At 40.4% G+C, this 25,427-nt stretch overlaps 1 protein-coding gene across 10 annotated transcripts in view; it reads left to right on the top strand.

Annotated features, from left to right (window-relative positions):
• The window catches only part of CELF2 (CUGBP Elav-like family member 2), a 373,678-nt gene that overhangs the window by 235,730 nt on the left and 112,521 nt on the right, over positions 1 to 25,427 (top strand). For all 10 annotated transcript variants that reach the window (XM_082759990.1, XM_082759989.1, XM_082759994.1 and 7 more), the window contains one exon: positions 1,793 to 1,989. In XM_082759990.1, the coding sequence (XP_082616116.1) occupies positions 1,793 to 1,989 (197 nt within the window). The remainder of the gene's footprint in view (positions 1 to 1,792; positions 1,990 to 25,427) is intronic.

Here is a 25,427-nt window from a genome sequence, read left to right as displayed (position 1 = left end):
CGGTGTGCTTGGGACCTGTAGAGCATCTTCAGACAAAGAGCATGTGTAAAGCAAGAGAGGGCATTTGTGCATGAAACACAATAGAAAAGGCAGGGCCAAATCCTTCAGCCTCTTATTCATGCAAGGCTCCCAGTAGGATCAATAGGAATTTTGTCTAATAAATGAGTGTGATAAATCCCATTGTCTGTTGATCAGTGTTAAAGACACTTCACAAGTGACAATCCTGCTTCTTGTTGTTGGTTTAAAATCTGCCTTTAATATAATTTTCTCCTTCCTGCAGTGAGTAGGGAAAGTGTAAAAGTTAATATGGGCATTTAATATGTTCAGGTGCGGTGTTCTTTCAAGGAGATGAAGCATGGAAGACTAAATAATTTGTCTTTGCACATTACAGCTGTAATTGATGACACAAAGATTTTTTTTTTTTCTTGCCATTCTTTCATTTTTTCACACATATGATATCATTTGGGTCCAGTTATATAGGTCTGGGGCTCTTAAAGCTCTCCTCTAGGCATTTGCCCTTACCAATTGTCAAATGGATAACTTGTAATTAAAGCCAAGTTTTTTTTCATAGTGGCAGGTGGCTCGGAGATGCCTGAAGTTTGGGATAATCAGCGTTCAGCATTGCTGCACGCACGCCTTCTTCCCCCTTTCCCCGGTGGGAAGATGGGAGGAGCACTCTGAAAGTCACATCTCATTAGCGTTCTTTCTTGAAATTTAAGCATCAAAAAACTATCATCATTACAGAATCACTAGCCAAAGAATTAATTGAAATGGTTGCCCTTAATTATCAATAGTGGCACAAGGTGTTTGTTTTTTTTAAATTTATTTTTTAATTCAGTGTTCCTGTTCAGTATTTAAAATGTTTTGTTTTCCTTCTAAGAGTACAACTCTTGCTAAATCATAACATGTCATATGTCTCACAGAGTGGGGTTTTTTTGGTTAAGTGCTTTTCCCCAGCAAAAGTGTCGAGTTGTTTTGAACTTAGATGGACATCTGGAGATCAGATAGGGTAAAAATTTACGGGGTGTGAAAAATTTCAAACACTTAATGTCCTTTTCATGGAGAAAAACTTTTTGAAGCATCATTTTAGTTTCCTGAGCAAAGTAGGCAATCTTGCCACTGCTTTCTCCATTTGAATTGTGCATTTTTTGTGTGCCAGGGTGCAATAAACAATGTGCTTTGGACTGGCACTCTGCAGACTGCTTTTCCTTTTTAAAGAGCGTAGGCAACTAATTGGCAGCATCCAGCCGCATAGCTGGAGTGTTTTCCATTCTAGGCAATATCATACTAATTTGATGCACACATGGATGCTTCACACAATCTGCAAATTCATCGCTGGCATCTTGCATTAGTCATCTGACAGATTGCCAAGTGTTTCATATTCCTTTCATGTGACTTTATTACAAAACACGCACACACACACCAGCACTGTCTTATTTCTGCCAGTAGCCAGTTTAGTGAGAATTCACTGCAGTTCTGTTTACAACAGCCATGGAGAGAAATCTGCACTTCCTTGCAACTCTCCTCCACTTTAAAATGCAAAAGTACCACTCTGCGTTGTGCAGCTCTCTTCTTATATAATGACATTAAGCAGCAGCCTGCAGAGAAAACCAGACTCAATGAAAAATGTAATCGCGTTGTTTTTTGTTCGTAATACTTATGCTATTAATTAAATAGCAATTTTTTTTTCTGTTGTGTGCCAATTGACATCATCTTCTGCATCTAGTGCATATGAAAACTGCGTAGTCTCCTAACTTGCCTTTTCTTTTTCATCTACTTTTCCACTTTCTAGTAACGGCACAGCTAACAAGATGAATGGAGCTTTGGATCATTCAGACCAACCAGACCCAGATGCCATTAAGATGTTTGTTGGACAGATTCCCCGTTCATGGTCGGAAAAAGAGTTAAAAGAACTTTTTGAGCCTTACGGAGCTGTCTACCAGATTAATGTTCTCCGAGACAGAAGTCAGAACCCTCCCCAAAGTAAAGGTACAGTAGTTGTACTCTGTTTGCTTTCAGGCTTTTTTTTTTTTTTTTCCAATGGTCTCACTTTGTTTTAGGATTTACAGAGAGGTTTGTATCAGGGCTGTTTTGAAGCATACTGTGTCGAGCTATGCAGCAGTCCTAAGAGGAGAGAACTCCTGAATACCTATCGATTACTGTCTTCCTCTTCTTCTTAAATTGCGGTTTAAATATCTGTTATCTGGAAGCGAGCATTCCAACTGTGCAAAAAATAACAAAAGATTGCCGTCCATGTTTAAATTATTATTGCCAAGAGACATGGAAACCTGAACGGTCACTTTCCCAGGATTAGCTCATGAAAAATATAATTTTCTACTTCCTTTCGTTTCCTCTCTTTGCACCCCAGGTGGGAATAATTTTCAGGATACAGAAGGGGAGAAAGGGTAGCAGTGGGCTCTTGCTACATCATTGCTCCAGAGGCAATAAAAATTAAAAAACAGTCGCCCTGCCCTTTTTCAAAAATTTGATTTCTTTTTTTTTTGCAGTCATGTTAAAGGATTGATTTTTGGTACTAGTGTTTTTCTAAAAGAAAAGGCTTTGTGTTTTTTTTTTCTTTCTTTCTGCATTTTTTCACTCACGTATAAAGTATTTGTCCTTTGCTTTCTTTAACTGTATGTCTATGCATATTTAGGCATGTGACAATTCTGTGTACTATGGTTATGTAAGTATAGCATAGGCTTGCATGTAGACTTACAGTGAATATTTTGTTTCACACAATGCTTTTTCTCTCTACATACTATACTTCCATTTACACTTTGAGATTTTCCAGTTTCGTGTATTAAATTATTGCTAGCATTGCAAATAATTAGCACAGCTCAGAGGTACAGCCAGCTGTATGTGCGTTGTGAGATTACTCAGTAGTTATTCATTCTTAGTCCTCTCCTACCACTGCTTCTAAAAACCTTTATGGAGAATATCATAAAACGATTCTGTGGGCTAGCAGCTCACTACCGGTGCAAGGCAGCACTCCTGAGGTTTCCAGTTCAGCGAGAGGCTATTGCTGTCGCATGCAGCACACAGCACAGCTCAGGTGCTCCTGCACTTTTGTGCAAAGTGCTGCCCAGACTCAGCATTTCCTCCTTGCCCCAGTATGTGGCTGAGGATCTCCTTGGTGGTCTCCTCTTTGCTGCCCCAATTTAAAGGTCCTTGTGCTTTGAGTGATATTAGTTCATTTTGGTTTGCCTACATGTGGCACTTCTAGTTAAAGGGATGGCTTTTTTATCTTGGTTTCACACCAGCATCAGGGAAGGGCTTCATGTCACTGTACCTTGCTGCTTACCAAGTCCCATACCAGACTGCTCTCTCCCACCAGTACCACAGAAGCAGAAGGTATTTTTTGTTGCAGTGTTTCAATACAGTTCTGCTTCCAGCTCCCTCCATTCCCTAGAACTGATGCAGCTGAGCATGCAGACCCTTGCTACATTAGCACAGCACCCTTGCCAAGTGTCTTTTTCTTGTAATGCTGGATAGAAGATGGTATTAAGAGGTCAGGCAACTGGATTTGCAGCAGTCCAGGCTGCTATGGATGAGCAAACTCCTACTTAGTTTAAACCACTGAAATGCTGAACTTTGAGACTCACCCATTTAGAAAGAACTGATTCCTGGGCCACAGAAATGCCTTCCCACTAAGCAGTAAATGAAGTGGGAATGATATTGTGGTTAGACAGAAGAAAGTAATTGATTACCGTTTCTGTGGTGTTTCCCGTTACATCGTACCTGTCTGTCAGGCAGCTGGGAGGCATGAGGATTAAGCACAGGTCATGCAAATCATTGTAGACTAATTATGAAGGCTTGTAGTCCCCATGTTCAATATTCATTTTGAAAGGTGGGTTTGGGTTGTTTTGTTGTTTTGGTATTTTTTTTGCTTAGACTCTTTTCAGCCACTCCAAGATGATGCTTTTATGTCACTTCAGACATTATATGTTTTAATAAGCAAATGAAATTAATCCTCAAGAAAGACAGAATAACCTTCAGACTTATATTTCCCTGACACAGCAGCGAGCTCCCCCAGTGGTCAGCCTTTCCCGTGGAAGCTCTGGAGCAGTGAATCTCCATGCTGGCTCTGTCCTTCCTCCTGGCTGAGGCTGCCAGCAAGGTTGCCAGATATAGAAACCTCTTGAGTTTCGTGTGGGTATCTCTTGAGTAGGAACGATTTGTATTTTCTTAATCCAGTAGCACAAAGGATTCTGTGTAAGAGATTAAGGTTCTGTTATAAACCAAAAAAAAAAGCCCTGAAAAATGTCTGATAGTCTTCTTGTCATCACAGTGCATGAGAAATGCATCGCCTATGCCATGTAAATGTTTTTTCTTTAATGAAGCTGAGTTTGGGCTTTTTTAGGGGATGTGGGTGAATTCCATGCCCTCCTTCTGTGCAAACAGCCACACGAAACAACCTTTTCTATTTCACTTGAGCCAGATGGATTGGGGTAATCCAAGGCAGCTTCCTGCCCACTGTCTCTGCATCACCTCCAGCTTCATGGAGCAGTGCGTCAAAGGGATGCTGGGGCAGGGTGGCAGTGGAAAAAGTCTTTCTTCCATTTCATTGCGTGGCCATGGCTTTGTGTCATGCCAGACATTCACAGGCCGTATGCCTGTGAATATATCACTCAGATTTATTTTTTTCTGAATATTCTTCAAGCCATGAATTACAATGATGAAAATGCAAGTTAGTGTTACTATGCCACGTGGGGCTGGTCCTTTCCTTTGAAGAAAGGCATTTTGATTTTCGAAAGATTTCTCTTGTACCAGACGAGGGCTGTGTATTTCTGTTAGCTTGGCCAAGGGGGCTTCTCCAATTTGCGCAGGCTTTTTCTCTGATGAGCTGTTTATGAAGCTGCAATCTGAGTCTCTCCCGATTCTGTCAAAAATAACCATCGGCTGCTTCTCTCTCTCCCGCTGTTATTAAGGCTGCCTTTCATACCCTCCAACGACAGACGGCCTACTTCATTTCTTTCCTACTTGTACTACTTGCCAGCTCCGCAAAGCTGAAGCTGGAGGAAGAGGAGGAAGAGAGGTAGAAAGCCAAGTTTTACTCATTTTGGAAAAAATAGAGGAAAGCCACATTACTTCCACAGAAATACCACTGCTGTGCAGCTTTGTTAATTGGATCTTATGCCACAGGAATGGCTGCATTTCAATGGGTGATGGTCAAATATCCTCCTTAAGTAAGAAACTCATCTTGCTTTTCAGAGCCTGCAGTTCTCTGGTTCTTTTTGAATGTGTGAAAGAGCTCAGCAAAGTAATTTGACTTTATGTGTTTATCCCCTGTTGTTTTGTAAGACTTTTTCCTCTTTCTACAGCAAGAGAAATCCGGGGGATTAGGTAAACTAAATACACACACAAAAAAAAAATTGGCAGGAAATCCTGCAGCACTGAAATAAATGGCACTTCCAGCTTCTGAGGGCTAAGGGGATTCAAAGTCTCGGCAGATCAGCTGTCTCTGTTCCCAGTCCAGCTTGCTCCCTTTGTATAATTTATTCTGGGTGGATAGATGACTTTTTCAGGGTAGTTATTAAAAAGAGCTTCTGTAAGACCTCAAATGCAGCAAGCTCGATGTGAAGGCAGAATCCAGTGCCACCAAGGTTTCTCCCCTTCCCTGCTACTCTTATAAACTGGAAAGATTTCCCTTACTGCTTTTGTTTTAGAGTTGCAGTGCTGAAACAGGCAGATGGCACAGGGCTACTTTCCCCCATTGAGATGCAACAGAAGTGTCTCGGGTCAGAGCTGCGATGTCGTTTTTGTGCCTTGCCTCTGTTTCCACACCTGTTAATTCTTGCAGGGATCGAGAACCCCCCGAACTAGCCGCATGAGGCCGAGCCTGCTTGTGCAGCAATCTCATGCCAGAAAGCAGGGGAAAGGCACCAAGAAACAACTGCCTCCCGCTTTCCTAGTAGCCTTTCACAGACCCTTTATCAGATTAGAGGGAGGATGCTGAGTGAACAAGGATGTGCTGTAGTTAAAGGCCAGTGTTTATTATTATCCTATTTAACATGGTAATTTAAGTCTACCGGGAAGCAAGTAGAGGAATCTGATAATGAGGCGTTCATCTGCTACATCCAGGCAAGACAGGATGGGCAAAGCACATCGGAGGCAGAAGTCATCTGGCTCTACTGGGTACCAGTTTGGCTACAGGTTAGCCCTTCAGAAATCCTCCTGCTCCTGCAGGCAGGAGAAACAGCTCCCCAGCTCCAACAGACCCCTCATCCCTGCTCAGTGCCCCATTCTCTGCAGGACAGGAGGAGAAGGGGGAACTCAGGCAGTCCTGCATGGGACCAGAGCAGTGAGACTCAGCTTGGCACACAAACCCACCCTGACCATCCCAAACAGCAGCAAAGGCGTTAACTGACTGCTCCTTGCCTGCCCTTGCGTCACTGCTCAGCGGATTGCACTTTGTGTTTTTGCTCCGAGAAGCAATTTCAATGCACTGTGTTTTGCAAAACTATTTTAAAAGCTTCCTTCAGCCAGCGCTGCAGGAGTCAGGGTTTCTTCACACATTTTCCACTGACTTATTTTGAGTTTTGAATGCTCTCACAGGTCCCCATGATTGTTGTCTAGCTCTTGCAATCTGATGATTTTGTCCCAAGCACATACGCTGTCAAAACTGCAGGACTGGGGCCCGCAGCCTTTATGCATGCATGTTTTAGACTAAATTTTAGTGATCACAGCTGAGTGATCTTCTGTTATAAAGTTGGGCTTGAAGTCTTTCATGCGCTAGATTGAAAAGTGCTTTTTTTTTTTTTAGCAGGTGACATGTACACAGTATAAAGTATTGCACAACAAAGACTGGCAAAAGCCAGACACTGCTGTTAGGTGCAAGTACAATAGGGAGGGGAGAGCAAGTGATAAAGTGGAGTTTTCAACTGTTCAGTTTCTTACCTCGGGGTGCTGAAATTTAAACCTTAAAGAGACTTAATTCTAGAATTTTATATGGGTCATAAGTAGCGTTATAAAATATGTTGTAGATGTGAGCTGATTTTTATAAAAAGTAATTTTTATTCGACAAATCTACTGGAGTTTTCAAGAGGTTTTTTTCTGAAAGTGGACAGGTGTGAAATTGTGTATATAATCAAACTGGATTTCCCAGGGGCATTTCACACAGCGTCACATGGGAGACTAATACATACGGCTGCTGGTGAAGCAGAGAAGGGCCCATTTTCAAACGGAGAAAGGAGCTGGTTAGATGATCGAGGGCAGATTAGAATGGGGAAAGGTTACGGGCCAGGGGAAAAAAAGGGGCTGATGATTGGAGAACCACAGGGACTGGTATTGGAGATCGATACTTTTTCACTCTCTATGTAAATAGCTTTGACAGAGAGAACCACTAAGTTGTTATCCAACTTTTTGGATCATGCAGATGGGGCTGGATGGGGGAGAAGCCACCTGATAACCTGGAGCAAACAATCCAATACAAAGGGACTCAGCCAGGTAAAACGAACCATGAGCAAGAAGAGTAAATTTGAGTTTTGAGTGAACACGGGTGTTGAATGAGTGTATTTTTCAAAGATTCAAGAGCAGGAGAGGATTTGAAGAGTGCACATATCATAAAAGGACTAACATGGTGTTTTGTATCCGTGTGGTCAAAAAGGCACTGAAAATGCGAAGCTATATAAATGGGACCATTGAATACAGCTTTCAAGGAAATACCATACCACTTAAAGAAGGATTTTTTTGATCATGTTTTAAACTACAGTTACCAATATTTAGCACCATTCTATAGAAAAGGGCAGAGGTCCAGAGAAGAGCAGCATGATTTTATATGAAGTCAGGAAGGGTTAAGCTACGGTGAAAGGTCTAAGAAGGTTAACTTGTAAAGGGCTTCAAGCATTGACTTACAAGAAAGCTAAAAGGAGAAAAGCTGTGGAAGAATACAGGACTGTACCTTGGTTTGGAAAGAAAAAGTTATAAGGGGATATGATTGAAGTTTCTGCAGTGTGTTGAAGTGCATTCCGAAGGCAGGAATAGATCAGCTCTTTCAATTAATATTGAACCCCAGGACTGCACAGCATAGACTTAAGATTGAGAAACAGCAGGCCAAAAGGAAAAAAAAAAAATTCTTAAGTCAAGCTTTCTTCTTCCACATGCAGAGTAGAGAATGGTCTTCCAGAAGCAGCAGTAAGAAAAGTTCCTAAAGAAACTTTTCCCCTTCTTGCTTCCATTTAGTATTTCAAAAGTGTGCCTGGAGCTGTATGGGACATGACTGCCCCCCACATCTCAGCACAGTTTCACCCCATAAGCAGGACAGGCTGCCTGGGCTGTTTGACAGTGGTTTATCTACACCCAGCTTCAAGAGGGTCTGCGATTTCTGGTGACCCCTGATATTTTTGGATGGCTTTGAATAGAGGGAGCAGATGAGGATAAAATCCCATCGCATGCCTGACTGCAAACCTGTTGTCCACATAAATCATTCTCACTGTATGTTCCCATCATTGACTACGGCAAGAAAGTCAGCCACTTTTAGTACCAAAAAGTATCCCAGCAAAGCAAAGCCCATCTAGTCAGCCTGTGCAGAAGTACTGGAGCGATTTTGTGCACATACTGTAATAGGACTGGGGGCCTTGTGCTTGCAAAACAGGAAAAGTAGAGGAAGTTGGGGGGATTGGGTAGAGCGTGTGGTTTTGGTTGTGATATTTAAAGAGGGAGACAGAACATAAAACCTTCCTTACCCTTGTTTGTCAAGTTCCTATATACAGCATGTGAATGACTGAAGCCCTACAGAATTAAACTTTATTTTTAGACATCATTTATCTTCCTGTTTTTGCAGTATTTATCACAGCAGGAGCTTGGTCCAGAAGTGAGGACTCTAGGTGTTGGTGTAAGAAATTAATAAAAATAACACATCTCTAAGGGATTAAAGTAGATTGCTTTGGGACTCGTCGGTTGTACAGTTTTGTACAGTTGCAGCTTAACTATGATTTACAACTGTATATGAATTTTCAAAATTAAGTTAAAACTGCATAAGCACACCGCTAATTAAATCTATGCTGAAAAAAGTGCATAAACTTGAGTAAACTACATGAATCAGTTTAGTTAAATTGATAGAAAACCCATACACAGATGAGCCCTTAGAAGAGAAGGACTTCATAATCAATTGTGGTTTTCTTAATAGATCTCTAATGTTCCTATCTGATAAACACTCGGGGAAAAGGCACACTAAGTAAAAGGATGCTTGAGTTTCAATTCAAGCATGAAATAAATCTGAGCACTTTCCAGATACCTTTGAAAATGCCAGGAACACAGCTGAAAATATGTGTTCAATTTTTCTGATTCTTTGGATAAACAAAAAAAAAAAAAAGGAAGGTTGTGTCTAGTTGTTTTTTAATTATTTTTACTAACAATTGAAGGCTAATGATTGAGAACTGGGGAGCTTAAACAATAGTGTCTGTTGTTAACACAAAGCTGGAAAATAATATATTGTACAGTAGCTAGAAAAGGCAGGCAAATCTTTGTTATAACGTTAACTTCTTCAGCACACCATACAGAATTTACATACAGAATATTTTAGAACTTCACAAAAAATCCCAAATGTTTTTAAAATATAAATGGGTAATCTGTTTTTAGTAATGCCGTCATTACATCAGAAAGAACACATAGGGAGGCAGTAAAACAGCCTGAACTTTCAATAAAATTGAAAAAAACAGCTAATCAAATTTCATTGTTGAATCTGAATAATATGCCAAACCCCTCTCTCACAAATACATAGTCTCAAAGGCAAAAATTGTAGTGCATGGAAAAAATCTAAGTCAAGTCATGCACGCACTTGCACACAGGAATTAATCAATGGATATAATACCCAGACATAAAATCACATACGTGTTTAAATATTTTCCAGATTGGTGCCTACATTTAAAATATGTACCTCTGCAATAATGCAAGACAATGTCAGTTTGAGATTTATGGTATCCAGTTTCTTCAGTTGCATATTAAAGCTCACATCAATGAGTTTCAATCCTTTTATGACATTGTTGTGGCACTGAAATTCTTTCCCGTTCCAATTTTCTATTAAATGAATAAACATACAATATTTATCTGCTTACCACATGAAACGTGATGTGTGTTTTGTTAAAGAACAATGGTTTCCAAAAAACCCTTCCCTTGTTTTATATAGTTTCTAAATCTATTCAATTCTAATGTTTGCACCATTTGCTCATGACATAGTTGGAGGTTTTTGCAAAGGATTTGAGGATGAGTCTGAAATCTTCACATGCTTTGGCATGGAGCTCAAAGGAAGAAAGCATTTGACAACTGAGCAGTGTTAAAAATGAAGTGTGATTGTGGAGTAGCCTTATGAACATGCCTTTCAGCTGCACTGCAGCTTCCAAGTCTCTCATTTCCGTCTCATTGCTTTCTTATTCTGCTCCTGTCACCCCCCTAAAACCACACACAAGTGCACATCCACACATATGCACAAATAAATAAAAACCTAAAATGTAAACCCACAATGTGAGAAGTTTTGCTCATGAAAAGATGGAATGGCAGGCTCCAGAACAGGAGGAATTCCTCTGGCACTGTTGAGATGGTGTGAGAGCCACTTAAATATTACAATGATGGGTCACAGTAAAAAGCTGGAGACCATGTAAAATGTTTTAGTATAAACATGTCATCAATTTTCCTCATTCTTTACATGAATTTTAAAGCATAGGGAGAGCCTTGTAAGATGTCTGTTATTCTTTATTATTTTGAAATGTGTTACAAAATGAATGTATGTGTAGAATTTGCAGTGTCAATTAAATTCTGGTTTATTACTCCCAAACTGACTGCACTGGACCTTGCCACCCTGCACTTTGGGCTGGGGCAGGATGGAGAAAGGACAATGCTGAGTTTGCTTCAGGGCTGGTAGGACCCATGACCTGCTTCGTGCCAGACTTCTGGGGCAGGGATGCCAGGAAAGGCTGGGCAGTGCCAGCTTGTAGTATTACTGGGTTTTTCAGACATCTGCCCATTCCATAGTGCACTGTAAGCATCAGCATACTATTTCAAAAGACTAGCAAATAAATCCCTAAGGATCAAGCCTGTTAGTGACTTGTAAACCAGGTTTGAGCTTAACTCAAGCCAGTCAGCTATGGGTGGAAGGCTGAATATGCCATATAAATCTCCTGCTCTGTCTACCTCAGTGAAAAAAGGCATTTTCAGGAATCTGTGTCTTTCTAATTACTTATAAAAACACTCTGAGAAAAGCTAGTGAATAAATTAAATTTGAATGTTTCCAGTGGATCTTTTCAGGTTTTCACTGAACCTAATTACTGTCTAATCTAAGCCCATGAGTATGCAGTTTTAAGTGGGACGTTAGACTTCCACACTGCAGATTAAACTCTGTGGTGCATAAATTCGTTATTATTTTTGGAGGAAAAAAACTTCAGCGTCTACTACCTCGTGGTTTTCATTTAAAATAATGACTGTGTCCAAGTCATGCATTCTTTCAGAAAAATAAGATGAGCTGTAAAGAGGTAGGAGATTTTTTTATAATAAACCGTGTCTCTTATTTGCCTAACTGAACTGGGCAAATTTATGTTTCAAGCGACAATTAAACCATCCTAGTAGCTCAAGATGTCATGCTTTCAATTGCAATTTTAGGGAGCTGTACTGCAATAGGGAGTAGATTAATATAAGGTACTGCCTGCAACTTCATGGCTGTGAGGATGAGCACCGTAAGGAGCAGCAACGCACCACTGCTTCAGCTGCACTTCTCGAGTGTTTTGCAAAGGGAGACAAATATCATCACTCTGTTTATACCAGCTGGCAAAAAAATAAGATACAGAGGGCTGTGGGGACTTTTCCCCAAATTGTTGAGTGACTTGGAGCAGGCAGACAACAACATTCTGCCTGTGCCTGAATCAAATCCGCTGCCTTCATTTTCAGTGCTCGAATCCCTGAGCTCTTTCGACACAAAGATTTCGTTATGTTAGCAGTGCCCAGGTGAGCTCTGCATTGGTTTGGTCACGTATTAAGCAGCTCTGGTGAGGACTGCTGTCAGAAAATGAGCGTGTAGCACACACATAGGCTCTGGCTCCCGCTCTTCCCACGTCCCCCTCAATTAAAACAATAGGCTTCCTTTTTTTGTTTGCAGATCATGGGATATAAAATCATTGTAGATTAAAAATGGACTGTATTAACCTGAGTAATTCTGCTGGGGCTTCAGCTTCTATAGTGCAAAGTGGTGTGTTGTCTCTGGCTCAATTAGATTTTTCTGGGTGTCAATTTTAATTCACTTCACCATGGTGGGGGGAACTATCTGTGGAAAGGAAAATGTTGCTCCTGACTGAGAGTCTCTTCTATCTGTGCTTGATTTACGTGTTTTCAAATACTTAGCTGTCCTGTGTTCTCCCTTGACATCAGCTGGTACGTGCCATAAGAACTATACAAAATCCCTTGATGGTTCTTCATGCAGTAGGTGTTGGGTTGGAGCAAGAAAATGGAAATGGGGAGAGTGAGATAATTCAATCCCTCTTTTTATGTAATACTGCATAAAGCAAGTTTTGATGAGCCTTGATGATCAGATAGGCATGGTTATATCAAATGTCTTTTATCCTTACATACATCCATGTGGCTACATTTACAGAGGTGTAAAAACTAAGCAAGGTTTCCTTTTGCAGTACCAGAACTTGGGCACAGAGCACTTAAGAGGAAGGTTTGTCATAGAAAAGGGCCTGAAATTTTCACTGTGTATATGTGGGGCTTTCCAATATGCTTGCTTCTATCACACTCAGCAGTCTTCTCTTCCTATCTCTGTGTCTGTCCTTTGAATATTTCATTAAGCTCTCAAGACAGTATAGTTATGGATATTTGTGCACACTCAAGTCTTGCTTTGCTTCAGAGTTGAGGTGCATTTTTTTTTTTTTGCTTTTTGTGGGTTGTTTGGTTGTTTTATGGTGGTGTTTTTTTCTGGGGTTTTTTTTTTTGGACTGATACCACCTTCCAGTTTTGTGAATCATCTTGACTGTTCTCCAGTATATGAAGGGGAGTTCTGCAGAAAAACACATGTGAATATGAGGGGCAGACCTGCAGCAAAACACATGGAAGTGCCACTAACCCCTGACTGTTGTTTTGGCAATACCTGGGCTCACGTCGGAACCAGGTAGCTTCTTCTCTGGTTCAGAAAGGACGAGGTACTTGTTTGCAGCACGATGCAGGCATGCCCCATTGTTCTTAGTAATACCAGTTCTTGTGTGAGAGGTAAATATGAAATTATCTCAATAACACACCCCTTCATCTTTTTCAGAATTGAACAAAATGCTGTACCAATATTCTGCTTTTAGTGTGTGTCATCCCCCAGCCCTTACATTCTCCACATTTCCAGGTGTTACCTTTCCTTTCCAGCCCTGAGCTGCTGGCATGCCTTCCTGTGCTCTGTTAGTTGCTAGTTCTCACGCGGGTATTTATTGAGTTAAAAGGTGCCGTGTGAAAGTGGGGAATTATTATTATTATCATTATCATTATTATTTTAGATGCTGCAGTCTAAGTAGTTCAAAAAAATCTCACAACTAAAGGTCAGCACAGCTTATAGGTTTACACATGCACAGTACAAGTAACCTTCAGAAATTTCCTCATGACAAGATAAGTGCAGCAATTATATTTAAATGAGTGCAGGAGAAAATTTCACTGTAAACTACATTAGCTGGAGAGCATATGCTGTAAGAGGATTTAATTGAATTAATGTTACTTACTATCAAATGCTCCATCTAGTGTATTGCCAGGTCTCCTTATTACTAAGAATAATATTTGGTTCATAAAGACCCCTGTTCAACTAAGCACACAGCCCTGACGACTTCAGCAAGTGATTAAAGTTGAAGAATATTCTGCACTGCTTTGCTGAATAGGAATAGGCTTGAAGGTAAGAACAAATAGCAGTGTATGTATAGGACATGTAATCACCCAGCCTTTTAAGAGGGCTGTTTATGGAGATTCCTCTTACAGATGGTTTTCCAAGTGTCTTAATGAGGTGTGATTTTTGGCATGAGCAAGTGGCCTTGCCAGTTCGAGCGTAGCTGGCGTGGATGACGGCTGCAGGAGCGACAACAAAAAGAAACCCAGCGTATATGTACCTGAAAAGAAGCCCACGTGTATATGTACAAAAGAAGCCCACAGGATATGTACATCAGGAGTGGGTTGGGGTGGTCGGTGTGGTCTCTGGCTAATGTGAGCAGGAATGGATCTGGATGGCAGAGGGGTTTTGTTCAGTAATGCTGCTGGTGTTTTTAATGCTGCCGTTAACACAGGATTTTCACTCCTGCATTATACAAAGATGCCACGGTGACATTCGGGAGGGTATTTTGTGTGACTTCCTACATAAAAGCAGAAATGCAAATAAGCCATGTTAACATATTCACATTATATAAATGGGAAGCTCAGACGCATGGAAACACAGAGTGACATACCCAGAGAGGTGCTTTGAGGCAGTGATAAAGACATTCACAGTTTTCCTATGCTGCTCTTATGTTTTAACCATTAAGGAGAAAACATGATATACTGGGTATTTTTGCCAAATATTTTCTAATGGCGCAAATATTGAGGTATGCATCTCCTTTATGTTTGAAGTTATTTAATTTTCCTTTCATACGCACTCTTTAAAAAGTGAATACATGAAATCTCAGGAAAAAAAAATCTTTTATCCTCTGCTCATTCAGCAAAACGAATAAAAATAGTTTTGAACCACTCTTCTTTGCAAATTGGGAAGCGGTGGAACAGTTTCTAAAGCTACTTTATTTCTTGTTGGCCGAATCAAATGGCAAAAGTTTTTATTAACCTACGCGTCTTACATTCTACTGATGCGCATTTCACTCCTGAACTTCACCCACCCCTGTTTATGCATGCAGTTGACATTCTGCTACAATCAGTAGGGCACATGCCATTCAAAGGAGTTACAATCTCCTCTTTGTTTTTGTGGTTTTGTTTTTTTTTGTATGTGTTTGTGAAAAAAAGTGTAATTGCCCATGTCAACTGATGTTCATTAAACGGAATTGTTTAGCTCTCTTAAAAAATCATTGATCTGTTTTTTCCCCCATGAAAATATTCAATGTCTCAGTTCACAAAAGAGAAATCAGCATGTAAAGCAGGAGAATAACAATCTGTGCTGCAAGGAGTGCGAGTGCAATGTGTGGTGCATCAAATGTCAGAAGTGCTCACTGGCTTAAAAACAAAAGCATGATAAATATTTAGTACGGATGAGAAACATTATTACTGTTGTGGTCAGACGTGATTTTTGGGAACAATCTGTTTAGAAAAGAGCGTAGGGAATTTTCATACGTTTGTTTGTAGCATTTATGATTGGGTGTTCATTAGGTAGCATCTGGCATGAACTATTCCTCTTTCCCCCTAAGTTTCATAGCTTCAGTTTGCATCTAAGGAGGATAATGCAAAAGGTAATTTGGCACCGTAGTGCCATTGGTGTGGTCATGGTTTTAACTTTCCAATACCTCCCTTGAAATAGAATGCATTATGGTGGTGGGTTTTTGGTTTTTTTTTTTTAGGGAATTTTCACTATTTGACCATTTTGACAAAATTTTACTATTTTATTGGGAATTTTGACAGGGTTTGGACTTTGATGAGGGTGCCTGTGAGGCATTGTATGCATGCAGCAAGTCAGAAGCTCAGCCTCCTCCACTGTGTGTCAGGGTCCATGCTGAGACCCAAAATTGGGGGCTCCAGCCTTGTCCACGTGCTCTTAGTACCATTTCCTGTACATATTGCAGATGCACTTAACAGATTGTACAATATGCTCTGCAAACAGATTGTTAAAATGATCTTTGTCCTGAAACACTGACGGCACAAACGAACAAGATGGATTGAAAGCATGCCTGCTGCGAAAGCTGCAGAGCGCAGACGCCGGAGTTTGGGACCCTTCTCCTCAACAAAAAGGGCTTTGTGCATCCTTATTGAAGCAAGGATCTGTTCTTGCTGATCTTACTGTTAAAGGCTGAAATTTTAAATAAGATTTCAAAGAAAATAACACAAAGATCATTAGAGAATGAGTAGGAGAAGGGAATGTGCCTACTTGTGCCGTTTTTTTCTCATCTAACAGCCCTTCTCCTACAGCTGCCAAATTGAGCATGTCAGAGGAGCAGACTTTCAAACTTCGGGTAGTTGATCACAGCATTGGAACGACTCCCTGAAAAAAAGTCTGGGGCGTGCAATGCTGAGGCTTTGATGACCTGAATGTGGGATGTGCTGATCATGGAAACTCTGATGCTCTGGAAATGACAACTAAAGCAAGACTGAAAACTTGGCTCTCCTTCACTGGGCTACTCAACAGGAAAAATTCCAATACTTAATGTCTTTTTTGTCATCCAGGGCATGTAAAGAGATCATCCACTTAGGCCCTGGGTGGTTAAGAAAACCAAGAATTGCTCATCTTATTTATTGAAGTAGCTAATGTGCCTTTCGAAGCGCCTAGATCTTTGCTTATGGGAGAAGGAGGAGTGCACATGAAGATTAATTTCAGTGAGACTGTTTTTGTAGGAATAGGTATCTCAGTGAATATAGATCATCTACAGCTGGCATGATAAGCATATCAGCCTGTTTATACGTTTTATTAAATCAATAAAACTATTACATGAAAACAGCAGTGTCTGGATTCTGCAAACAGCCCTTTCAGAAGAGCTCTGCTTAGGGATGAGACAGTTTTGCCCTTTTGAAACACTTCTGTTTCTCTTTCAAGTGAAAGTGCTCTCTCACTAAAATTATTAAAGAAAACATTTTTCAACTCTGAAGTATTGCTGATATTTTGGCTATGGCTGTGGCCAGAAGTCTAAGTGATGGGAACTATTGAGCACTCATAATTCAAACTACTTGCGTTGACTTCATGGTAAAAGAAATTTTATGCCTGGACAGGACATAAAACTTGGAAATACCGGTTTTACGAGGCCTCAGTGAAATGGGCATGGTTACAAAGTGTATTTCAGTAAGAGGATCACTGTGTCGAGGTAACCATGTCTCAATGGTTGGAGATATGATGTTACCTGCTGAAGCCTTAAGCCTTCCTGAAACAGGGCTTAGCCCTCCGCCCCCCAGCCCCATCTGCTTGCGGCTGGGCTGCTACAGTCTTGATCAAGAGAGTTGGCTTTCTAGATGAGGCAAAAGATCTTCTCTTCCAGGATGCAAAGGTCCCAGGTTTGGAAAGCTATCTGAATTGAAAAAAAGACCTTCTAGCTCATCCAGTCTGTTGTCTGCCAAATCCATAATTGTTCCGTTTACTGCATTCCTAAATGTTTTGTCCAATTTTGTTTGGAAGTGGACCATGGGATACTATTCCCATCCCTTCCCCCCGCCAATAAAATCATGTTTTATTATTGTACTGTAAACACACACAGTCCTTGCATTTTTGGGGTATTTTGGTCTCCCCTCTTTATTTATTTTTTGTTGGTTGTTTTATAATCCCAGTTTCGTGCTAATACTGATGAGTATGAGGGATGCGTTTTCTGCCATGTAAAATAGTACTGGGGATAAACTCAGCCTAAGATTTTGGCTGACCCCATCATCAGGCTTAGCTCAAAAATTAATTTGTCATTACCCAGGTGCTACGCACTAAGCTTTATTGGCATAGAGGAGCTCCACATACTGTATGTTACTTGGAAGGAAAAAAAGTGGTCATGTAATCACTGAGACAGTAAACAGTCATTTCCAATCTAGTAATATTTTATGTGAACTGGCACTGTATGTTGTATATCATCCATCTTGCTAATCCTTGTTCCACATTGCCTCCCACTTGAGGCCAAGAACATTACGGCTGTGCCAGAGAGTGGGTGGAAAAATAGCCTTATTATTAACTTAAGTTGAAAACATAATGGCTTTTTGAATGTCTTCATTCACAGATGCAGTCATACTAAAATATTAATACCCTTAAGTATAGAGAAACAGAACTTACATTTAAAGTCCATTGTCCATGTGTGTTGCAAAAGTGAAAGCCTTAAAAGTGTTGTGAATGCCCTGAACCTTTTGTTTTGTCTTTTATCCTCTAAATTCCAGTATTCTGTGATAAAGGAGCCCAAACATCCTATAGTGTAGGCTTCAAGCAATTTTTGCCATCACAAGCATTGTCTTGTAACTGAAAGCAGAGTTTCTTCAGTCTTCTGTGTCTCTTAAAACACAGGTTATAATCAATTGGATATTGAAATGCGGGTGACTTTTTAGTAACATGATCAACCAGAGCTGCATTGTCAGTGTCAGTGTTTGTTTAAATCTCAGCACCAGTAGGATCAGGAGTAGTCAAGATGCATGTGTTTTCTAGGAATAAGCATCATGAAGAATAAAGGAGAAAATTGCAAGCCTCACCTGAGTAATCTTCATAGCACCCCAGAATTTACCAAAAGAAATGAGGGACCTAAGAATGAAAACTTAGTAAATTGGTACCACGGTATGAATGAAAAGCCATGTTAAAAAAAAAGAAATGATACTGTTCTTTAGCTGTCTGTAGCCAGGGGGGGTTGCCTTTGCTGGGTCTGTAACTCACTTCTCTGTGTGTCTTGCCTTTTGAAATGTGAACCTTCCACAAACGGAGGTATAAGGAGGTATAAGAGTTGCTCTTGAATATTATTCAGGAGAAAAAAAATCTTGATACACTAATTTAAGGGTAGCATGAAAAATACGTTCCCCCTTTTAAAAAGCAAAAGAAAGTATTGAAACCTACAGCGTATCAGGCTGTGTGTTGTAAATCAGCCTAATTGTTTTAGAATTCAAAAGTGTTTCATCATTTTAAATTGGGCTTGTCTGATATTTAGTTCCACATTTTTGATAACTCCGCAGGACTAATCTGAAGCCTGCTGTTGCACATGAAAAGCTTTTTTTATCCTATCTTTTAAGACTGATGGAATGAGAGGAGGTTGACAAGTAATCGCTTAGTTATCTCTGTGTCAAAGCTTATGATATGCATTATAGCGAAAACTTGCAATATGCAGGTTCAGACATAATTTTGCTACACATTAAGGTTTATTCTTCTTGCATACAAAATGCAAGAGTGATTAATGCTGCAGTCTGATCGAGGATTTTGAATTGCTTGGCAGTATCTTTAGATTTGCCTTAATAACGCTTACCAGGAGCCAACACATTACACAAGACACGGATCCCAGTCTTACCAGGACTTCCCTCCAAGAATCTCCTTATTTCCCCATGCCCCGTCTCATTCGGGGAAAGAAACTTCACATTTCTAGGACATAATTTTGCAGTTTCTCTGTTGACCTACTGCACTCTGGGGATAAATGTAAGCCAGCCATGGGCTAGGGTGTATTTTCTTTGAAAAGAGCAAGCAATGTTTGTTCCTGGTAAAAACTGGTAGTTGCAAAGCTCATTTGACAAGATAACTTCTACCACACCCTTCCTCAGTTCTCCTTCAGGAGAAGTTTGCATTGGTTTTCTTAACATAGATACTTTAAGAGATAATAACATGTTGAATAAAAGACAAGGGCACACTGTAACATTAAACAAAGGTTACTGCTACCAAAATGTTATGATGCTTTAGGTTGGTCTTCATGCAAAATGAACACTGATTAAAAGAAAGAGCCTCTTGTCAGAGAAGGAGCAGAGGCTTTCAGATAAGACTGTGGACTTTGCTCTAAAGTTCTATGAATTTTTGGTTGCAAAGCACCCTAAGCTGCACATCCGTGATATTTCCTTGGACGTGTTCCTGTGGCTGCTGCGGTGACCTGTGGAGAACACTGTACAGAATTGTGCTACCCCAAACACGATTAGGTACATTCAGGCTCCGCACGCTATTGATGCCAAGGAACGCTGAATAGTTTCATCTACTTTGCAGACAAGCTTCAGTGTAAGCCCTCCTGCCACTGCCTGCTCAAGGCCACCTTTGACAGCCGCAGGAGCCAACACATAGCTGTTTAGGAACTCCTTTTGTTCCTTTTCTCTACTTTTCTTTCTCCTTCTGATTAAGTTGCCAATCATTCTGCTCCTTTCTCTTCTTGTCTTGAGCAGTTGCCAATCATTTTATACAGCCTTTACCTTTCTAGCCAAGTACTTCTCTTGTCATAACTTGGAAACAGGCTGCTAGAGATTTATTTTAAATCTTGATCTGATTAAATGCCACATCTGAGATATAGGTCTTTGGAGAGCCATAGAGTCTGTGTATCTTGGTACCATCTTGTTTGGACTTCTCTGATGTGGTATTAATTAGAGGACTCAAGATGTGACCCATGGGTCATCCACCACACTCAATATTCCCTTCCCTTGATAGGTATTAAATATCAGTGAATAGATTTTTAACCAGTTTTCCAAATCATACATAGCTAGTAGTATGGTTTCTAGGGGGATATCATATTTATTTTACAACACATGGGTTTTAACTGTTTTGCTTGGTTACTGAGTCATTTATACAAAGATTGCAAAGTAGTCATGTTGTTTAGGAAGGTTCAAGAAGTAAACAGCAAGGTGAAACTAAGCAAGGGTGAGAGTGCTTACCATGAATAGTGCCTTTAGAATGAGCACTTGTGAGCTTGTTAAATAGTCTTCTGGGAGAATTATGGGAATCCTGATTCTTGGAAGTGTACAGGTAGGACCAGAGGAAACTTTGGAATAATTACATTTGGAAGTCTAATGCTGTCCTCTCTGAGACGTGCTTTCCTAGATCTGTAAGATAACACTTTTCCCCTTCATTAGTTCATTTCCAGTCACAAGAAAAGACTGTATGAATCATCATAGCTTTTCTTTCTCAGTTTGGAAGCATACGCATTACACACGTACTCTGCATCTCCCTTCATTGATTTCATGTTAGTTAATCATCAGACAAAAATAAATAATAACAACCATAAACCGGGATAACAACCCCTCTCACCACAAGTGCTTTTCTTGTTCCTATGAGGCTGCCTAGGCAAGATGAAGCAGGAGCTGTTATTCTTCTACAGCACGCTTTTTATTCTTACACCATTAGTCTGTGCAAATCTAGGTGCCGCATCAGCCTCCGTGCTGTACAAGGAACAAACATGAGTCGGGCCAGGAGGCTGTTGCCAGATACCTCTCAAATGTCTTTGAGCTTGAGCTTTCCAAGCATCGATACCCCACATGAAGTGTGTTCTTCGTTCTCATTGCTTGTGCTCATTAAGAGCTGTCATTTATTTTTGTGTGTCTGCACAAATATATGGCTTTATTACTAAAGTGGTTTGTTTATCTTTGCTGCTGCTGCATTTATTTTAGCACTCATCTAAACAATTAATTAGGGAAACACTTGAGTGCCGCATACACTTCTTCAGATACCACTCAGTTGTGGTTTTTTTATTTATTTATTTCCAGAAGCATCAAGTATTTAAAAAAAAAAAAAAGGAAAAAAAAAAATTTGCATTTTTTTCTAACCATGCCTTTTTCCCCTTGTTTGAAGCTTCCACAGGCAGAATATATTGCTTTGAAAGATCATGGGCCCTGTTGAGAGTTCAAAGCCAAGTAAAGATGTTGCTTAAAGTTCAAAGGCTCTGTAGAGTTGCATCTTCATCTGCATAAAATTGTTTCAACCAACTAGAAAGATAGAAGAGTTGCCAGAAATTTCTTCTGTTTCTTTTCTTTTCTTGCTGTTATATATAAAAAAAAATCTTAATTGGGGAATAAATGTGTCACTGCTAACAAGTTCAGTGAAAGTGAAGCTCCTTAGATGAAACGCTGCTTGAAGGTGTACACAATGTGGGAAAGATTTGAAATGTGCTCTGACCCTGTGAGAGTCAAACTGTGAAAGTCTGTGAATCAATATGAGATACGTAAGCGTTTATAAAGTTGAAGTCAAGAAAGAATTGCAAGCATCTTGGGCAAACAGCACAGGAAGTATGACTTAGACAATGGATTATAACTTAACTGAGTTATAAAGATGGGAAGAGTTACACGTTTTTAAGAAAACAGGTTTTCAAAAGGATGAAAATTAGCTCCCTGAAAATAGTGTGTATATTGTAACAAGTCATAGCTCCAAGTGGAGGTTTTGGAAGGTCTTTGACCAGCAGAGATTGGAGCCCCTATTAAGTGGTTTATGCGAATGCAGTAAGATACAGGGTTAGATGGTGTTGGGGGAAAATAGGTCTCTGTTGAATGAAACTCACTGTAGGGCAATATTTAAGCTAGAATTTCTTTCCAAACTGCTGAAGTTCCCCTAACACCAACTTGACTGTCTTCTATTGATTTCTTCCATTTCCTATAAGCAAACTTTTGGAGGAAACATGCCAGACTGTAGATGGTTAGTTAGAAGCTGCACTTGCAAGCAGTGTTCTCATCATTATTATTGCAGTATCTTTTCACCTCTTTTTTTTCTCTCTCTCTCTTTTTATATGGTTTCTTCACAGCATTTCTTTGAGCTCAGGACATTTTATTCTTTCCATTTTACAAGGAGAAGCTGGGGCACAGGGAGATTAAAGGCCAGATTGTTCAAAAGCATTTAAGCATCTGAAGATTCAGATGGGCATTGAACGTTATTTTCAGAAGAACTTCAACACTCTATTCCTAGAAATGAATTATCCAAGGTCAGGTTTAGATTCTGTTGCAAAAATGGTAAAGAAAACTTCCAAATCCAAACAAGTGTTGAAACCAACCCATCCACCGTCTTCTTAACAAGTTTCTGGGTAAAGAATAAGATTGATTATTTGTGTTGTTTCATTTTAAATGTTTTTGCATTAAGTGTCACCAATAATCTTTCTACTCTGTGTCTTCTTTTCTAACTCTTTCTCTCTGGACCATTTCTCTTTGTATTGCTAGATTTGGCCTTACCTAAATCATCTTTAGAAGACACAAGTGCAGGGTTTCAGAGCTGTCTGTGCTGTGGGTTAGGTGGTCTCATAATACTGGAGGTGTGCACTGAATTTAAACAAAACTTCATGATGTAACAGATACAACAGGACTGGATGAACTGTAACTTAAAAATGCATCCTAATGCTTCTGAACTCATAAATTTCTTGTTATATTACTGAAAACAAGATGTGATACTAGATGTTCTTACAGTCTTGTGTGTCTGTGGCAACAAGGACCATGCTGAAATTTGAATGTTTGTAAAGAATAGAGTAGTCCCTGTGTTATTGCCATGAAAAAACTTGTCTTGTGTGTAAAATTTGCTAGTGAATGAGAGCTAGTTCCCGACTGATGAGTACAACAATAAAACAGCAATTTTACTGATGTTGTTTGCTGAAGTTAAATAAGCTTGCAATATATTTCTGAAGGAGTTGTATTGTGTTAGTAGGGTATTGTGAAAAAGCCACTTAAATTCCTTCATTGTCATTTCACGGAATCACAGACAGGCAGAGGTCAGAAGGGACCTCTGGGCTTTGCCTCATCCAACCCCCTTGCTCAAAGCAGGGTTGCCTACAGCAGGTTGCTCAGGGCCATATCCAGGCAGGTTTTGAATATCTCCAAGAATGTAGACTCACAACCTCTCTGCGCAACCTATGCCAGGTTTTTGATTAACCTAAACATTAAAAAAGTTTATCGTTATGCTTAAATGGAATTTCTTCAAAATTTCTTGCATTTTCTTGAATTTCACTGGGCACCACTAAGAAGATCCCGGCACCATCTTCTTTACTCGCCGCTTCATCTGTGTATGCACATTGGTAAGATCCTTCCTCTCTTTCCCAGCTGGACAGTCCCAACTTTCTCAGCCTGTCCTCATTGGAGTGGTGCTCCTCTCCATCATCTTGATGGCCTCTCTCCAGTATGTCCATGTCTCTCTTGTACCAGGGAGCCCGGCACCCCAGATGTGTCTCAGCACTGCCAAGCAGATGACAAGGATCACCTCCCTCAACCTGCTGGCAATGCTCTGCCTAATGCAGGCCAGGATGTCATTGGCACTTAACCAGTGAAAATAATTTCAAATGCACAGTATAGGTTTTTGTAATGACAATGTAGTCTTATAAATTGCAATTAACTCTCTAGATACTCAGAGGTTTGAAGATTTTAAAGGGATTGTTTGATAAAGCTATGCTATTCTCAATATTTTCACTAGACTTGCATCACAGCCGAACTAGTAGATGGATGGCTTCCTATGAGTCACAGTAAAATTAGAGGTTAAATCACAGCATTGATCTGGAAGTCTTATTGGGAAAACCACTCTTTAGTGATCTTTCTTGAGCATTCTAATTAAAGAAATACATGGAAATCCATGTATTTCCATGGGGTATGGAAATACATGGAAATACAGTGGGTATGGACTATGAAGTTTGATTTCCTACCAGTGAATATCAGGGCCAGAGAGTGTAGGGCTTTTGAAATGTCATTTGAGAAAGATGTGTTCCTGTCTACATTGATTTCTATAAACATGATCTTTGCAGAGTCTTTTTGAATTGAAATACAGTGTCACTCTAGATATCTGCTGTAAGAATGTATTAATAAAGGGAGGACATCTTAATTTTTAATTTCCGTGTTTTTTAGCATCTGCACTCTGAATCCTCTTTTTGTACTATATCCAAAGACACTTTTAGCATATAGACAAACTTAGGAGTTCACTTGCACAGTGGCTGAAGATGTTAATGCATTTCAAAGCCAGTAATTTTAAATCAATAGTTGTTACCTGGGGAAGGAGAAAAAGGAAACAGTGACCAGCTGCTGGGAGGAAACAAGTAAGGGTTTATATGAGAGGAGGAGAATGTGAATTTAACATTAAGGAGAGTTAGTGTGAGAATACGGTTTCCCATAGGATCCTACTGGACAAAATGTCCACCATACAGCTAAATAAAAACATCATACGATGGGTGAGCAATTGGCTAACGGGCAGGGCCCAAAGGGTTATGGTAAATGGAGCTGCGTCAGGCTGGCGGGCGGTCACCAGTGGGGTCCCTCAAGGCTCCATTTTAGGGCCGGTACTTTTCAATATTTTTATAAATGATCTGGATGTAGGAATAGAGGGTATTTTGAGCAAGTTTGCTGATGACACCAAACTTGGAGGAGTTGTGGACTCAAATGAGGGCGTAAAGGCCTTGCAGAGGGATCTGGACAGGTTGGAGAGCTGGGCGATCACCAACCGCATGAAGTTCAATAAGAGCAAGTGCCGGGTCCTGCACCTGGGACGGGGAAACCCTGGCTGCACGTACAGACTGGGCGATGAGACGCTGGAGAGCAGCCTAGAAGAGAGGGATCTGGGGGTCGTGATAGACAGCAAGTTGAATATGAGCCAGCAGTGTGCCCTGGCAGCCAGGAGGGCCAATCGTATCCTGGGGTGCATCAAGAACGGCATCGCTAGTAGGTCAAGGGAGGTGATTGTCCCGCTCTACTCTGCGCTGGTGCGGCCTCACCTCGAGTACTGTGTGCAGTTCTGGGCACCACAGTATAAAAAGGACATGAAACTGTTGGAAAGTGTCCAGAGGAGGGCTACGAAGATGGTGAAAGGCCTTGAGGGGAAGACGTACGAGGAACGGCTGAGGTCACTGGGCCTGTTCAGCCTGGAGAAGAGGAGGCTGAGGGGAGACCTCATCGCAGTCTACAACTTCCTCGTAAGGGGTTGTCAAGAGGCAGGA

This window comes from Aythya marila (genome assembly GCF_965140915.1).
Source record: "Aythya marila genome assembly, chromosome: 1".
Lineage (NCBI taxonomy): Eukaryota > Metazoa > Chordata > Aves > Anseriformes > Anatidae > Aythya > Aythya marila.
Note: the sequence above shows the minus strand (reverse complement) of the source record. Positions and strands in the feature narration are given on the sequence as shown.